Genomic DNA, 18,676 nt, shown 5'->3' on the forward strand with positions numbered 1-18,676 from the left:
TTGTTGGACCTTGCATCATAACATGGGGTTCAAAGAAACAAAATTCAGTTGCCTTGTCTACTGCTGAAGCTGAATATATTGCTGCCGGACTGGTATGTTCTCAATTACTGTGGCTTAAGCAACAATTATGTGATTATGGTATAGATGTAGGATGTATTCCTAGTTTATGTGATAATACGAGTGCTATTATTATATCTAAAAATCCCGCACAACATTCTCGTACCAAACATATTGATATTAGACACCATTTTCTACGTAACCATGTTGATAAAGGCAACATAAAACTAGAATTTTGTAGTACGGAAAATCAATGGGCGGATATTTTGACAAAGGCTTTAGCTAGAAAACGTTTTGAGATTTTGCGATTGGAAATTGGTTTAATCGGTGGCAGTTAAATTCGTCATACCTATTTTATTATCTCAAATGACTGACTAGAAATAGACAAGATTGTATGACTGTGTCCGTATATTTTGTCGCAAGAATATTTATGTTAAATATCTTATTATAATACGTGAATTTTATATCTTTGTGTATAATATATTTTTATCCATATGCAAACCATAAAATATCGACACAATATTTTCTTGTTCTACTTTGACCGAAAAACAATTAAAAAACTTTATTTTATCTTGCATCCTTTAAACTTGGTAAAATTTAAGCAATATCTTCACTATATCTTACCATATCTTTCTCAAAAGATTTACCCTATCATGTTATTCCCTAAATTTAGACTCTTCAAATCTTCTTATTAGATTTCCTTTTTATTTATTTTTTTTTTAAAAAAAGGGAAACAATCTCATTTCACACGGCACCCTAGTAATTATAACCTACCACAAGTCTTATTCATGAAATCCCATAAAAGCCTTTACCTCCCTCATCTCACATCACAATCACTTCTCAAACACCAAAACACTCCACCTTCATCTTCCTCTTTTCGGTCATCACCATCATCAACCATGCGACCCACAACCCGATCAAACACTAAAACACACTCATCCAAACCCACATGCAACACTTCCAATGCCCTATCTCCTCATTCATCTCCCTCTGCCAACCCGAAACCGCTCAATCCCAACCAAAACCGGAGTCAGCCGGAAGTCGAGAGCAAGAAAAAGAGATTAAGCAAGGGTAAAAATAAGGCACATGTTGAGGAAAACGATGTGGAAGAAATTCAAGAAGTAATAACTCGTGACGGTGCTAAGAGGACCCTGTTTCGACACTCTATGCCGAAAGCTACTGTTATGGGTCTTGATCGTCTTCGCCTTGCCAAGGAGGAACGGGAACTGGTTCATCATGAATCCGGCTACGACATTCATGCCGGACGTTCTTATTCCAAAAAATGGTATGGTAAGTACGAAGCCTTAAAGTTCTTTGATACTTTCTTGAATTTTCAAGGGTGGGTTACAATCAGGGAGTTTTTGGGTCCTGTTTACCCTATTGAAGTCATTCAATTTTATGCAACTGTGTCTATTAAGAATGGATGTCTGTGTGCGGTTGTGAGTGGGACTGAAGTCAAGGTCTCCATTGATGATTTTTGTGCTCTGTTTTTGGTTCCTGATGATGGGGCCGAAATTAATCCGAGTGCAGAATGGGGTACCTTGACCGAGGGTGAGAAGGAGGTTGTTAATAATTATTTTGAGGTTGATGCTAAGGGTGGCAGTCGTTTGTTGGCGGGTAATTTGTCACCAAAATTGAAATTCCTCCTTAATTATTTATGGAATACCGTCGTGCCTCGCTGTGGTGGTCGGGATAAATTGTCGACCTATGAGATGGTTGTGGCCTATCATTGGATGGAGGGAAATAAAGTGAGTCTCCCGTTGTTAGTCTTTCACCGTATCATACAAACCGCTATGCTAGTAACCGAGAACAAGGTTTATACAACTATTGACTTGCCTTACGGTATGTGGGTGTCTCGGCTTTTGGAGAATAAGGGGGTGGTTAGTAAGACTAGTTATGGTGTAAGTGCTAGGGATGAGATGAGTGATACTCATTTCAAATTGACGAAAATTTCCGCTTGTGGTCCGGAATTGGTATTTCTAGCAAAGGGTAACACAGATGAGAAATTGGAGGGTTTGGAGGCCATGGACAAAAAGCTTGATGCCTTTATGATGTCGGTTAATGAAAAATTGGAAGCTCAATCCAAATTGGTTGAGAGCTTGGTCTCGGGAATTGCAATGGGAAAGGATGTTGGGTCGTCTAGCTCGGGTGTTAGAAATGATGACTTGTTTGCAAGACTAAAGGCCTTTGAAACAAAATTGGCCGTGACTCTCAAAGCTACGGATCGTCAATCAAACACGGTTGCGGATATTGCAACTCAAGGCGGAGCCTTGTTGCAAATTGGACGTGAAATGAGGGAAGAAATGGGCCAACTTTATGAAGTTACTTGGGCTTTGACTTTGAAAATGACCAACTTCGACATTTGCTTGGTGGCTCAGGCAAATAATGTGCGCTCATGTCTTGATCGTTTTGATTCTCTCGAGTACCGGACTCGACCCGGTTGTGTTGACCCTACCCAAGTCCAACACCCATAAGCCCATCTTCCTTTTCCTTTTGTTTTCCTAAGTACTTTATTTTGAATGCTTCACCATTCGGCCCATTTTGGCTTTTGTTTATTTGGCCCATTGTGGCTTCTCTTTTTCGGCCCATATGGTTTGTTTTGGGTAATCTTATGTTGTGTGCTTAGACAAATTATTCTCGTTTTCTTAATTTGTGTTTGCATGACTATCTCTTTCCTTAACTTATATTATTCTAGTTGTTTTATGTCTTGTTCTTGTCTTTTCGATGATGTCAAGAGGGGGAAGAAATCGTATGACTTGAATTATTGCCTAAGCTTGCTCCTTGTCAAGATCTTTAATCTCTTAAGGGGTTCCATGCTATAACTTTGAATACAAATAGCGTGTTCTTGCGATCAACTTACTATAACTTAGGTAGTAGCATGTTGAGAGGGAACTTGACCTTAGTCACAAATCATAAGAGACTTGCCATCATCAAAAAGGGGGAATTTGTTGGACCGTATTCATATAAGTTTTGATAATGACAAGTATTATGATTTGTAATATGTTATACACTTGTGCATGTAATTGTTTGTTCAATGGTGCACATTTTAGTTGACAATTTCCGTGAAGACTAATTATGGTTATAGCATATGATAGAATTCTCATGATAAATTGAAGCTTGGCAATCAAGTTTGGTTATGATTGTTTTTCTCATAACCTCAGAAGACTAAATCAAGTAAAACGATATATTATTTGATGGAAGCTCAAGATGAAGAGCTTCTAGATCAAGTAGAAGAAATAAACCTATATTTGAAGATCTCATGAAGATTAGGGATATAGGATTTCATTCTACTAATGGTCTGAACAAAATGGTTTTTGAGAAAGTATGGTTATAGTTATTTCATCTCTAACCTTACCTATCAAAGTTCTTGGTTATAGCCATTTGACCTATAAGCATGAACGACTTAAGAGAGCACAATCTAAGTTTTAAATTTACTTAGTGTTTCGAAAATCAAAATGATATTTATAGTACATCTTTTCTAAACTAAATTGATAATATAGATTATATTAATCCTACTGATTTATCATACAACTTATGGGTTGTTATGTAATCTAGGGTTTCTAATCACATTATCTTGGTTTTATAAATTAAAACTAATTATTGTTAGGGTTTCAATTAGAGTGAAATGGATTAGGGCCATATCACCTTCTAGTCGAAAATATCCTAGTAGTAATTAGGGTCTTTGAATAAAAGGTATTTTGTAGATAAAGATAAAGAATTTGACCTAGCCCACGTCAAGGATTTTCGAACCTAAGGAGGCGGCTAGGGTTTCGAGCTTTTAACCTAGTTTTAGGTTTTTCTACTCCTATAAATACCAAAGCATTTCATTAGAAAAAGATAGACACTAATTTGAGAAAAACCTTTGCAAAAATATTAAGCATATTTCAAATTCGATCTTTTCATATTTGCAAATTATTTTCGAAAACCTAATTGTGTCTAAAGCTAAAACCGTGTGCCTCATTAAGTCAATCATTCTTGTTTGTTTCATTAATAGGATAATAGTACTCATTGTATTCATACTCGTTCATTAACGTGAACACTAGTAGAATCTAGTAGTACTTTCTTATTAACGTAAGATAGAAATTGAGTATTTAACGATACTCAAATTGAGTTACAACTATATTTAGTTGTACGAGTTAGATTGATAATTTTGTAATCCGTAGTAAGCTACTAAAGTTATTAATCGAGAATAGTGGACGTAGGTTTCGACTTGTGAAACTGAACCACTTCAAAACTTCGTGTGTCACCTTTATTTACGCATTTATTATTTCATTTTCACACATACGATAAATTAATTAGTCGAGTTTAATTAATAAACTTCGAGTAATTAATAAATTATCAATAAGTCGAAAAAGTGGGCAAGAGTTTTACATACTCAATTCACCCCCCCCCCCCCCTCTTGAGTATATCGTTATATAGACTCTTCAAGGTACTTTTCCCTTTAGATACCTAGGAGTACTTATATCTTACAAGAGGATGGCTACAGAGGATTGTACAAGGTTGTTTGAGAAAGTGGTGTATAGAATCAGGGGGTGGGGGGCAAGGAAATTGAGCTATGCAGGGAGATTGATCCTAATTCAGGCTGTCCTCTCTCACTTACATTCTTTTTGGGCAAGAATTTTTGTCATCCTGCTACTGTCATTGAAAGAATTGCAGGCATATGTAGGAACTACCTCTGGGCAGGATCTGATCAATACCTTAGGTCCCCTTCTGTTGCCTAGGAGAAAATTTGTAAGGAGAAGAAGCATGGGGGTCTAGGAATTGTGGATTGTCGTACCTGGAATTTAGCTATGATAGGTAAATTTGTCTGGTGGCTGGCTGAGAAGTCTGATCATCTTTGGATCAGATGGGTCAACCATATTTATATCAAGGGCAAACACTTGATGGATTATACACCTTGTAATACCAGTTGGACATGGAGGAAAATCTGTCAGGTGAAGGAGTTGCTTAAACCTGGGTTTACTAATGGTGTCTGGACTGGTTCCCCAGGTCCATACTCTGTTTCTACAGGCTATAACTGGATGAAGGGAGTTCACCTAAAAGTTCCTTGGTATCCTCTGATATGGAGCAGATTGATTATTCCAAAGCATTCCTTCATAGGATGGCTAACTGTTCAGGGAAGACTTTACACTAAAGATAGGATGCTCTCCTTTGGTATGGTTACTAATGGCCTTTATGAATTCTGCCTAGACAAACAGGAAACTCATGAGCATATACTCTATCAATGTGAGTACAGTATGAGGTGTTGGCAGCTGCTCCAACAGTGGCTGGGCATGACTTTCCCAGTTCACAATCTGATTACATGGTGTATCAGGTGGAGATGCAAGTCCTTACTTAAGAAACAGGTTGTTATGGCGTCAATCATGACTTTGATTTATCACTTGTGGTATGCATGGAATGTTTGCAGGGTGGAAGCCAAGATAGAAGCTCCCTGGTCACTTGTCAAGAGAATCAAAGAGGAAATTTGTGTAAGGTGTCGAAGCAAGCCATGGGCATTTGATCTGCAGCAGGCTACTGTCCAAGTCTAGTTGATTGTACTGTTTTTGCTTGCTTAAACATTTGTAATTATGATCAGTGTAAAAACTTTGGCTTTTAAGCCCTAATTTAATATATTTTTCATATTTCACAAAAAAAAAAAAAGTTGGCTAACCACTATAGGGGTTGCTAACCCCGATCGGAGTTGATGATGCTTAGCCAAAATTCAACAAGTTTAATTTACGTAAATTGGGAAAGCTACGTCCCCGATCGGGGACACTAACCCCGATAGGGGTGAGTGATGTTTTTCGGGTTTTGCAATTAATTTCTATAAACCGTGTTGCATTGTTTCATACTTATCTTTATGTTTCTTTTGGATGATAACTACCTTTCTCTTTCTGAATGCATTGTATTAGTATATATATACAAGAAATGCATGAGAAAAGGTTAGAAAAATAATAAAACAAACTTTATTATTAAGATTTTTGTATAACAAACAAATAAAAACTTCATAAAGTTTTCCCTTGTTTTTGCCTTAGAACAAGAGGGAAATTTGGTGTATTATCCTACGGAAGATTTCTTTTAACCCAAAGGCGTAATAGGGTAGAAATAATTTCTAAGGAAAACGATATATTACGTGATCATCAAGTTATCCAAGTTCGATTTGTCAAACATCCTATATAACTACAACATTCTTCGAAAGTATTTTCTGAATTTTGACAATGTCGAATGTTAAGGAAATGAGATCTAAGTTCAGAAAACTTGAGAAATTTGAAGGGGTTGATTTTAGGAGATGGAAAAATAAAATGCATTCCTACTCACCACCTTCAAGGTTGTGTATGTCCTAAGTACCCCAATGCCGGAGCATCGAGATGATGAAACAATGGAGGAAGCTCGCAATCGTCTTAAGTGGGAAAATGATGATTACATTTGTCGGGGACACATTCTAAATGGTATGTCTGATTCTTTATTTGATGTCTATCAAAATTATGAGTCAACAAAAGAACTTTGGAATGAATTAGAGTTTAAATACATGGCAGAAGATGCTTCTAGTAAGAAGTTTCTTGTAGGCAATTTCATGAACTATAAGATGACGCACTCAAAGCCAGTAATGGAGCAATATAATGAATTGCTCCGGTTATTGGGACAATTTGCCCAACACAAGATGGAAATGGATGAGTCCATTTCGGTGTCAAGTATAATTGACAAATTGGCTCCATCTTCGAAGGATTTCAAGCATATGCCCAAGCATAAGAAAGAGGAGTTGTCTATTGTATAAATAGAGGGGCACTTATGCATAGAGGAGTCTCTTAGAGCGTAAGAGGGTACTAAGGGCAAGGGCAAGGAAACTATGGAACAATCTTCAATCAATATGATGGAATTAGGTGAAAGTTCTAAGGGATTCAAGGGGAAAAAACGCCCCATGCCTTACACCAATGATGACACTAACAAGAAACTCAAGGGTGCTAGTTGGATATATGGTAAGACCGGTCACTTTAAAAATGATTGTCGGTTGAAGAAGATCAAGAAGGGTTCTAATTATAAGAACAAATCCGGGTAAGTGTCTAAGGACAAAGGCCCTCCTACTCATTAAGGTCAGAATTTTGACAATGGTATTAAGCATATTGTAAATTATATACCACTAATTTCTAAGGCATTCTATGTGCAGGATGATGAGATTGCATGGTGGATTGATTCGGGTGCTACAAAGCATGTGTGCAACGATCGTAGATGGTTCAAGACTTATGAACCGGTTAATGATGGTTCAATTCTTTATATGGGCAACGAATAAACAACTTCAATACTTGGTCGTGGCGTAGTAGTGTTAATATTTAGTTCCAGAAAATCTATTCATCTTTATGACGTTCTTCATGTACCCAGAATAAGGAAAAACTTAGTTTCCGGCGGTCTCTTGTCAAAGTATGGTTATAGGCAAGTGTATGAGTCGGATAAATATGTAATAAGCAAATGTGGTACATTTGTAGGATTTGGATATTTATGTAATGGGATGTTTATGTTAAATATTATGAATAAAATGCATGATGATCCTTCTAATTTCATGGTTTGTGATTTAGCAGGATTTTACTGAATAAGAACGTCCTGCCAGGGAAGATTTGAGGGGTGATCTAACTCAATTTAACTCGCCTGACTGATGTATCTAAATAAACAAATGAACAAAAAGTAAAGACACAAAGATTTATACGTGGAAAAACCCTGGGAATAAGGGAAAAAACCACGGGCACCAAGCCAGGAGGGATTTTCACTATGATTTTAAGTATCCTGACAGGGAATTTGTATGTCAGGTATGACAGGCTAAGAGTGTTGCTCAATTATATGTTGAATACAAGAATAAGAGTAGTAGTGTGGGTATACGAGTGGGTGAGTATCTATGTCTCTTCTCTAGTCTTCTCTTCTATTTATAGTAGCTTCAAAATGGTCTCCTCAAGTTTGTTTAGTGTTTCCTGGTAAATAGGACTCGTGCCCTATTTACCCGGAAGTGGTTGATTGACCCATTCTTCATTCCAGCCGTTGCCCTTGATCCTTTCCTCTATGTTCTTCCTTTGAATAGGTCTTCCTTGTTTATATGGATTTTGTTTATATGGCCTGATCGTGTTTATCTTATCTCCTGTCCAGCTTTAATGATACTACCCTTGTGCCTGATGTGGTGTCTTTTCAGGCCAGGCCTAGTAGTTGTTTATCCTGAGTTTCTCTCCAGCTTGGTGCCTGTCCAGGCAGTCTAAATGCCTGGCTTTAAGTATGTCTTGTTTAGATTTTGGCTTTGGACATTGCCTGATTCTTGTCTAGTCAGGCAGGGTAATTCTGGGCCTAATAATTTCCCCTTATCTTCTTATTCCCAGTGGATCTGGGAACGAGCACTTTTAATATAATCTAGACTTTTCCATTTAATATAAGATGGGGCCAGGGATAAGGAGATAAAAAATTTGGGCCAGGCAAGAAATGTATAAGAATATTTTACCGGAAAAGAGTTTGAGTTCTTTTCAACTTCTATAACGGCCAGTACTCATTAATGAGGTAGGTTCATCAAACCCTAGGAGAGTCATGATTGGATTTGTCCACTTGTGCTAACTGTTGTGCTTTTGCGGCTATAAAACCCTTGCAACGTCCGTTTTGCTTTCACATTCTTATTTTTCAACTCTCTATAATTTCTATCTCTTCCAAAATTCTCTTGTGAAATCAACCTTTCTTTGAAACCAAAAAAAATCAATCCTTCAATTAAATCTAAAACAATGGCTAGGGGGGAGAAGAAAGACGGCTGCATTTAAAGCTACTGCTGGGGTTGAGAAAACTCCTGTTGTTGTTGATGTTCTAGAGATAATCCCTGAGGATGAGGTTATGGAGGTTATGGAGGTTCCTGCTCCTCCAGAAATTTTGTCTATGTCATACAAGGGGGTTGAATATACTCTTGTGAAGGCTTTGTCTGCTTCTTTTCATGAGGCTAACCAGTTGAAGCTGACCTTTGAACATTATCTGAAATGCAGGGCTCTTATTCCTACTAAAGCTGAGGTTTGGATCCCTGAGAGCGGCCCAGTCAGGGCCAATTGGAGTAGTCTAGGCTGGTTTTGCATCTTTGAATGGGCGTTTAAGGGTGGATGTCAGTTTCCACTTTCTCCCTTCATGGCTGAGGTTATCAGGGCTGTTAGGGTTCCTACATTTCAACTCATGCCAATGGTTTGGAAGATCGTCCATTCAGTTGAGCAATTTTGTACTAAACACAAGTTGGTCATCACGCTGGAAGATTTCAAGAACGTCTATCACTTGAAGAGTCATTGCCCTGGTCGGTTTAATCATTGAGTCAGGTCGAAGATGGCTCATCTGATTACCAACTTCGATTCAGGAGATGATAAAGGATGGGCCCAGACCTATATGTTCATCAGAGCTGACTCTATTACCCCTGATCTGGATTATCTCCATTACCCTGCCGTTGAGGGAGGTAATTTTTCATTTCCTGCATTGTATTCTGGTTAGAGATGATTTATACTTTTTTGAAAATATGCTTACTTGATTTTATAGTGACTGATTAGGCAAATAATCCTAATGTTGAGGGGTCGGCTGACAGGATTGCTGCCTTTATGGTGTTGCCTGAAGAAGAAAGGACATGGCATGCCTGTCTGGGGCAGGCACCTATGCCTCGCTTCAAGAAAGCTAAACTGAGCACTTACAAACCTATGAAGGATGCTAAAGCTTCAGGGGCTTCTTTATCAGGCAGTAAGTTTTGTTGCCTTTGTTTTGTAGATTTTTTTTTGTTTGATCCTGTGTTTATATTACTGATGTAGAATCTCGTCGTGCAACTACTAGGGCTTCTACTAGGATAGTTAGTTTTGGTTTATCCCTGGTGAAGGCATGCATTTCTCAGATTACAGGGGAGAATCCAAGAGTAGCGAGGCTACGGGGAGTGATAGTGCGGTGCAAATTCAAGAACTTGTTCAGGAGGTACAGATGGTATCCCCTGAGAAGGTTGTGGATGAGGCTGGTCGGGCTGAAAAGAGAAAAAGGGTAGATGAATCGTCAGGAGGGGTTCATGAGGTTATGAGGTTAGGGCTCGGCTGGATGAGGTTCAGTTTGCTAAGGAACAGATCCAGGCTCAATCCTTTATGGTTGATGATCCTTATTATAAGTATCAGGCAGAGGATTCTTCTGCTCGTGCTTTGGCTGCCATGTACCGCACCAGGGATTATGCTGCCAATCTGATCACTATGCTTTAGGAGGTATTTTCCTTTTTGTCTGTTTTTGTGTTGGTATTTATTTTTTGTTTTATGTGGCTTAAATGGGGATATATTTCTTGTCATAATGTAAATGATATGTTGAGGGGTGCCTGCCAGCTGGATTCTATTAACAACCTCAAAGATACCTTGGATTGGGAGGTGCAAATTCTAAAGAAAGATGCTGTGAAGTTTAAGGCTGAGTTGGAAGCAACAAAGGCTGAGAATCATTGTTTGAAAGAGGACAATGAGGCGGGAAGGCTCGGTTGGTGGTGGAGTCATCCAAGTTGAATTCTGCTCAAGATGCTCTGAAAGCTCTTCAGGCTAAATTTGATATTGTCCAGGAGGAGTTAAAGGCTGAGAAGCAGGCTATGCAGGAGCAACTAAAGGTAAATGAGGAATTGGCTGTTGAGAGGGATTTGGTACAGGGCAGGTATAAGGATGTTGCTCTTTACTTCTTTGGTAGGGGTCGTGTGGATGCTATGAAGGAGCCTGTTGAAGTCAGGCCTTTCTGAGATCCTGACCAGAAGATAGCTAAACTTAATGCCACTTACCTTGAGCTTTGCAAGCTGCATGCGGATGAGGTGGTAGATTCTCCTCCGTCCAAGGAAAAGGGTGGTAAGTGTAACACCCCTATACTCCAAGTGCCTTACTAGGACCACCCAGGTATAAGGATGTTACCATCTCGGTTACCCGAGGCAATGATAATCAAATAAACAATAAAGAAACAACGTTTAAATAGAAATACTTAGTGAAAGGTTACAATCTCGAAACCAAAACCAAAAGTACAAATACATGTTCTTAAACCGATCATGCATTATCGATCTAATCGAAATGTTATGAAAACTACTAAGCTACAGCGGAAGACTTCCATCATCATATCGTGGCACATCCCAAACTATCCCAAGATTTCTCATCTCATACTCAAGCTCAATATCCGCTCACCATCCCCGAATGGATCACCGCAGTTTTAGAAACAATAAACCGGGTCGATGCTCTTGACACAATTTATATAATCAACGGTCTGACAAAGAAACAACACAGCTTAAATAAATCACACACAATCACCCACTCCAATCAACTCCGTCTCCGATCGTCCACTGGACCACCGCCCGGGGGACCGCAGCCTTTCCCACCTAAGCCCCGCTCATCATACCGAGCGATAACCCTGTCCCATTAATGTGCACATCCCCTTTTGTGGCGGGTTCCACGAAGAGCGAAACTAGGGCGTGAAGCCACTCCCGCAAGTGACTCCACATAGCCGAGAACGCATCTCGAGAACCATAGACAAACAATCACATCCATCAACAACAATCAATCAACAACCGTCACGAAACCAATCAACAAGCACTAATTACAGCATAATCACCACACATTATATAACTAATACTGAGTAGGGAAACCCTACCTGGAAAGCACAACAATTAGACGATCTCACAGCTGATATCAAAAAGCTTCCTCTACGAATCCTCCTCCTAACATAAAAACATATAATCACTACCAAGCATAACATACTACAAAACCCCGAATTCCCAAATTAGGGTTTAACCAACTTTAAAGAAACATTATAAAAATGGTATATAGGTCTTACCCTTGACGCAAGGATCACAACGGTATAAAGAAAGGTGAAATCCGACTTTCCAAACTCCGGGATTTGCTAACAATGCGATTAACGTGATGAACGTACTTTGCTTTCTCTCTTGACAATAATTTAGGTTTTGAAAAGTGTTTAGAACAATGACGGAAAAGATTATATACCTTAATCTCATAATTAACAAAACCCGAGAAATAACTCCCCGAAATCCGGCTACTCGATCGAGTAGCTAAGGTACTCGATCAAGTACCCCCTTACTCGATCGAGTATCATAGTTACTCGATCGAGCACCCAACAGGTCAGAAACTATTTTAAAACGCAACTCACCCTTACTCGACAGAGTAAGGCCTACTCGATAGAGTACCCAGAGACTTATAAATACGGAGTATTACAGTGAGGCTGGTGATGGGGAGGATGATGAGGAAGAGGAAGAGCCTGTTGGTGAGAGGATCAGCTCTGATACTGCTTCCAGGGCAGGCTAGTTGTTTCTGGTTTGTATTTTTGAAGTAGTTGTTTTCTTGTTTTGGCCCATCCAGGGAGGGATGTTCCCTGGACAAACATTTTGTTTTTTGTTTTTTTATTTTTGAGAATGTTTTGCTCTATCCAGGAGGGGTTTTCCCTGGACAACTTCATTGTATTGGTATAAATTGAATCCTCTTTTCTCTTGATTCCTTTGAGCGACTTTATTTATACCTGTAAATAATGCATTTTGATGTGTTTTGTTAGAATGATGCATGTCAGGAGGGCTTATGGCCCTCATTCCATATTTAGGAAATGATGACTTTGTTGCCTGTCAGGAGGGCTTCTAAAACGAAGGGGCAGTTTCCAGTCAGGAGGGCTTATGGCCCTCAGCCTGTCAGGAGGGCTTGTTAGACAAGTGGTTTGGTCTATTCCACCATCATACTTGTCTTTTATTTTTTTGTACTGAGCTCAGTTTTTTATGTGTGTTCTTTGTGTCAAGCAGGCAGGTGCCTAGTTTTTGAAGAAAGCATTTTTGGGATGCTGTTCAGGTTGGGTGGAGTGGCCCTCAATCCTGAATATTTTTTTAAGCCTGTGTGTAATGTATAACTAATGCAAAAATGGCGTAAAACAAGTTTTAAGAATTCAACATATTAGGATTTAAATAGGCAGACATGATAGAGTTTGTGTAAAAGAAAATAGGCAAATATCCAGGCAAGATAGCAGGTAGCAGGAAAACATAATTTGCTAAGGTCGCATGATTTTATTTTGGGGTTTGCTATATATAAAACTTAGTCAGGCACATATAGAGTTGATAGATTTACCTTAATTTAGACATGAAATAACTTTAGGTGGGAAATGTTCCAAGATTTGGGGATCATTTCTCCATCCAAAGTTTACAGTCTGTAAGCTCCTTGTCCTACTTTTGAGTCAATTAGGTATGGCCCTTGCCATGTGGGAGCTAGCTTGCCAGCATTTTTGTCCTTGGTGTTAGGGAAGACTTTTCTTAGGACCAGGTCTCCTTCCCTAAACACCCTAATGTTGACATTCTTATTGTAACTTCTGGCTACTGTTTGCTGGTAGGAGGCTATCCTGATTTTGGCTGCATCTCTCAGTTCTTCAGTTAGGATCAGGGTGTCTTGTAATAGTGGCATGATTTCCTCTATGGTATTCAGGCTGCTTCTGGTGGTTGGTACATGAATTTCTGCTGGGATTACTGCTTCACGGCCATAGACTAGGGGGTAGGGAGTTTGGTTTGTAGCTGTTTTAGGTGTAGTTCTATCGGCCCAGAGGACAAAGAGGAGTTCTTCAGCCCATGTGCCTTTTTTTTTTTTTTTTAACTTCTTCTTCAGGCAGTTAATTACTACTTTGTTACTAGACTCTGCCTGACCATTGGCTTTTGGGTAGCCTGGTGTGGATGTTACCAGGTTAATATTCCATTGTGCACATAAAGTTGTTGTCCTCTTTTCCACAAACTGTGTACCATTATCACAGACTATTTCTGAAGGTATCCAATATCTACATATGATATTACGTTTAATGAATGATATGACATCCTTCTCTTTGACTTGCCTGTATGAATCTACTTCTATCCATTTGGAAAAGTAGTCAGTCATTGCTAGCATGAAAACTTTCTGTCCAGGTGCCTGAGGTAATTTGCCTATTATGTCCATGCCCCATTTCATGAATGGCCAGGGAGCTGAGATTGACTGTAGTAGCTCTGAAGGTTGGTGGATATAAGGGGAGTGGATTTGACAGGCTTCATATTTGGAGCTGTAGGTTATGCAGTAAGCTCTCAGGGTTGGCCAAAAGTAGCCTGTTCTTAGAACTTTACTAGCCAGGCTTCTGGCGCCTTTGTGATTTCCACAATATCCATCGTGTATATCCTCTATGACCTGTTTAGCTTCATGAGGTTCCAGGTAGCGCAGATAAGGTCCAGCCTGTGACTTTTTGAACAACATGTTATTGATAATGGTATAGGTAGGGGCTTTGATTTTTAGGGCCCTTCCTTCGTTCTTATCATTAGGGAGTATTCCTTGTAAGAACCAATCATTGTATGGTTTGGTCCAAGAAGTTGTGTCCTCATGGATAGGACAAGTTTGATCAGATTTTTCTATGGTTGGTTCCAACAGGTGGACAATGGGTATTTTATCAAATACGGCAGGGCTGAAATTTGATCCCACTACAACAAATCATCACTTGCACCACGAATTATGCCACGGGAATTCATAATTCGTGGCTAAAATTTGCTTAGCCACGGGAAAAACTTATTCATTATTTTGGAAAAAAATTTATGCCACGGGATAACTTTTTCCGTGGCAAAAAGTCACTTCCGCCACGAATTAGGCTACACCCGTGGCAAGTAATCATTTTAGCCACGGGCTATGTCACTCCCGTGGCAAAATTTTATTTAGTCACGAAATGTTCCATGGCAAATAATTTTTTAGCCACGAACAAACATACACCCGTGGCGAGTATCTTTTCCAACTTAAATCTGAATGAAATTTAATCAAATATAATATTATGAAAATATATTTGAATATAAAATTTTAGAAACACTTTGATTAATTTAATTAAAAATTTTTATTGTTTTATTTACTTTAATAAGAAATTTTAAAATTTTATAAACTTATATGCAAGCTAAGAAAAGTTTATCGTCTAATTTTTTGATTTTTTTACAAATCACATTTATGTTTTGTAGGTTTTTCAAAATATTGATAATTTAAAAATTTTGTTTTAATATATAACTCTGTTTATTAAAGTCGTGAATTTCTTTTACTTATTTAAATTAAACTTTATAATCTTGAATAACAATCTTAAATGATCGTATCATATTTAAAGATATAGCATATCAAATTGAATAAAAAAGTTATTTACCATCTATCTTTGAGAAATCTAAAATTAATATATTGTTAAACTATTTCATTCAAAATTTGCTGTCCAACTTTATTTGTATGATATTTATAGAAAAATTTGAATTTGATATAAAATTTACGGAAATTTCCCATGGTACCCTCGAACTTCGCCATATTACACATGGTACCCCTTATTTTAAGTTTCTACATATGTTGCTCTTATGTTTATCTTTTTCATTCCCAGAATACTCTTTGGGGAAATTCCGTCATAACGTCGTTACTCCTATAAGTAATTTGATTAGTAATTGAGTATGTTATGTTGTTATTGTTATATTATTTAGGTACTAAATGTTAGTTTATTAGATAAAATAATGATTTAGGTATTATTTGATGATGAATTGATAGTGTATTACATAACAAAAAAAAGGCGTCACAAGGCATATGAGTAGCGGCGTTATGACGGAAGTTTGTCAAAGGGTATTCTGGGACTGAAAAACGTAAATACAGGGGTACCATATACAAAAACTTTTACAAAGGGTACCATGTGTAATCTATCAAAATTCGAGGGTACCATGAAAAATTTACGTAAAATTTAAGTTGTTGAGAAAAAAAATTTGGAAACTTTTTTTCACTGAAAATGAGCGCATCACACGGAAAAACATATAAATTATAATAATATAAAGTCACATGTGTAAATAATGTGAAAATTTGAGAAAAGAAACGATAAATCATAACAAAGAGAATTCAGTTTAGGAAAATAAGCGATTCTTTTGTACAATAGTCTTTTTCGTGTTTTTTGGGTAAAAAAGTGACTACTTTTTGGTTAATAGTGATCACTTTGGGGAAAAATGACATTTAGTTATAAAAAGCGGTCATTATTTTACCAAAAAATGGTCTCATTTTTCATATCGCAAATACGACGGTTATACAATATAATTTGCGTAGAAAAATATACGAAAAATTGAGTACATGAGAAATGAAAATAAGTATGTCGATCAACAAAATAAATAAAATAATGTTAGGAAAACATAATTAATTTTACTTTTTGGAGAAAATGTTTTATTGACTTGGGCAAAAAAAATGATGTCAAAATCATTAATCAAGAGGTTAATGTCGAAAATTTAGTTGTTTCGGCCAAATAATGTTTTTCCCGCAAAAATTTGTAAAACACGTAAAATTTATGTAATTAAATAGTACTAAAGGTAAGATTTGAAATAAAAAAATAAACTTAAAAGGATTCAAAGTGCTAATTATATCAACAAGGTAACATTCAATTTCGGTGGCACATCAAAAGAACTCTACGGTTAAGCGTGCTTAGGTGAGAGTAGTATTGGGATGGGTGACCTCCCGGGAAGCCTCTCTGATGTCACGAATGCATGACTCATGAAACGAAATAATGTTCAAATGAATCAAGTTAACTAGCGAAACAATTACCTAGATTGTCACGGTTCCGTATATGATAAAATACCCATTGTGAAAAATAAATAAATTATTTTACGATTTATTTATTTAATTTTCATATATATTGTTTGCCACGGGAATTATTTTTTCGCCACGAGAAATTTATTTGCCCACGGGATTTATTAGCCACGAGACAGTCTGTGGCCAAAAATTCAATAATAGCCACGTTCTTGTTTTTTCCGTGGCTATCTCTTTGCCACGGCCACTTGCTCCACGGAAGGTATTCCCGTGGCAAAATGATTTAGTCACGGAAATTTAGCACTTGCGCCACGAATTTAGCCGTGGCCTAAGTGCTCATTTGTAGTAGTGTCCCAGGCTAGCCAGAGCATCAGCCTGGGTGTTCAGGTCTCTTGGTATTTCATCAATGTCAAATGAACTACATTTTTTGCAAAGGTTTTTGACGTAGTCTAAATAGAGAATCATTTTTGAATCCTTTGCAGCATATATTCCTTTGACTTGATTAGAAATTAAAAGGGAGTCAGTTTTTACCTTGAGATTTGTCACACCAAGTTCTATACATACCTTTAGTCCAGCTATCAGGGCTTCATATTCAGCTTCATTGTTTGTTGCTTTGAACTCACAACTAATAGCCTGAGCAATTAGGTATCCCTGTGGTGATTTCAATACTAGTCCTTGGCCAGTTCCTCTCATATTTGTTGCTCCATCTACGTGTAAGGTCCATTCCTGGCCTGATTTGCGGGTGTCTAGATGGTTGACCTCTTTTATGAGGTCTGGTTCTAGGTTGGGACTGAATTCAGCCACAAAGTCTGCTAATGCCTGAGATTTAATTGTTGTCATAGGTTCAAAGGTTATGTCATACGTGCTTAGTTGTACTGACCATTTTGCCATTCTGCCTGAGAGCTCAGGTTTTCTCAGGACAGATTTGATAGGCATGTTAGTCCTGAAAATTATTGGGTGACTTTCAAAGTAAGGTCTAAGTTTGGTGCAAGATATAATTAAAGCAAGTACATATTTTTCAAGTAAACCATACCTTATTTCTGCATCCAGGAGACTTTTACTTACATAGTAGACAGGGTGCTGTTGGCCCTCAATTTCTTTAGTTAGAACTCCACTCACTGCTGTGTCAGTGACAGATAGGTAAACCGCCAAGGGTTCTCCTTTGTTTGGTTTAGCCAATAGTGGAGGGGTGGTCAGTTATGCTTTTAAGTCCTAAAAGGCTGCTTAGTGTTCAGGCAACCATTTGAATGGCTTGTTCTTCCCGAGGAGGTCATAGAAGGGTCTGCATCTTTCTGATGATCTGGATATAAATCTGTTCAGGGCTGCAACTCTTCTTGTTAACTTTTAGATGTCTTTGACTGATTTGGGAGATTCTAGTTCCAGGATGGCTTTTATCTATTCTGGGCTGGCTTCTATTCCTCTTTTGGTTACCATGTATCCCAGAAATTTGCCTGAAGAAACTCCAAAATGGCATTTGGAAGGGTTGAGCTTCATATTAAATTCTTCCAGGATCTTGAAAGCTACTTCTAGATCCCTGACATGATCTTCAGCCTTTTTTTTATTTGACCACCATGTCATCAATATAGACCTCCATTGTATCCCCTATTTGATCTTTAAACATCATGTCGACCAGGCGTTGGTATGTTGCCCCTGCATTCTTCAGGCCAAAGAGCATTGCTGTGTAGCAGTATATGCCTCTTTTCTCGTGATGAATGCGGTGTTCCCGGTCGATGGGTGCATCTTGATCCGTTGAATCCACTTGAGGCATCCATAAATGTTAGGAGTTCGTGTCCTGCTGTGGCGTCTACCATTGCATCTATATGAGGGAGTGGGAATGGGTCTTTTGGGTAGGCTTTGTTGAGGTCTGTGTAGTCTACACAAAGTCTCCACTTGTCATTCTTCTTTTGTACTACCACCACATTTGCCAGCCACTCAGGGTACATGACCTCTCTTATCATTCCCTTGTCTAGCAATTTGTCTACTTCTTCATTAATAATGGTATTGCGTTCAGAGGCAAATTTTCTTCTTTTCTGTTGCACAGGCTTATAAGATTTGTCAATGTTGAGTTTATGTGTGATGATGCTAGCATCTATACC

General features: G+C 38.1%; 1 protein-coding gene across 1 annotated transcript; it reads left to right on the top strand.

Moving 5' to 3' along the window:
* Positions 1-4,847: 4,847 nt before the first annotated feature.
* Positions 4,848-5,585, top strand: LOC141629462 (uncharacterized). The gene has a single exon (XM_074442461.1). It carries the CDS (start codon positions 4,848-4,850, stop codon positions 5,583-5,585), a length of 738 nt encoding a protein of 245 aa, XP_074298562.1.
* Positions 5,586-18,676: the final 13,091 nt, after the last annotated feature.

Source organism: Silene latifolia, chromosome Y (assembly GCF_048544455.1).
Source record: "Silene latifolia isolate original U9 population chromosome Y, ASM4854445v1, whole genome shotgun sequence".
NCBI lineage: Eukaryota > Viridiplantae > Streptophyta > Magnoliopsida > Caryophyllales > Caryophyllaceae > Silene > Silene latifolia.

Excerpts from the sequence above, each read along its gene's own strand:
- LOC141629462 (XM_074442461.1), top strand. The coding sequence starts at position 4,848 with ATGATAGGTAAATTTGTCTGGTGGCTGGCTGAGAAGTCTGATCATCTT.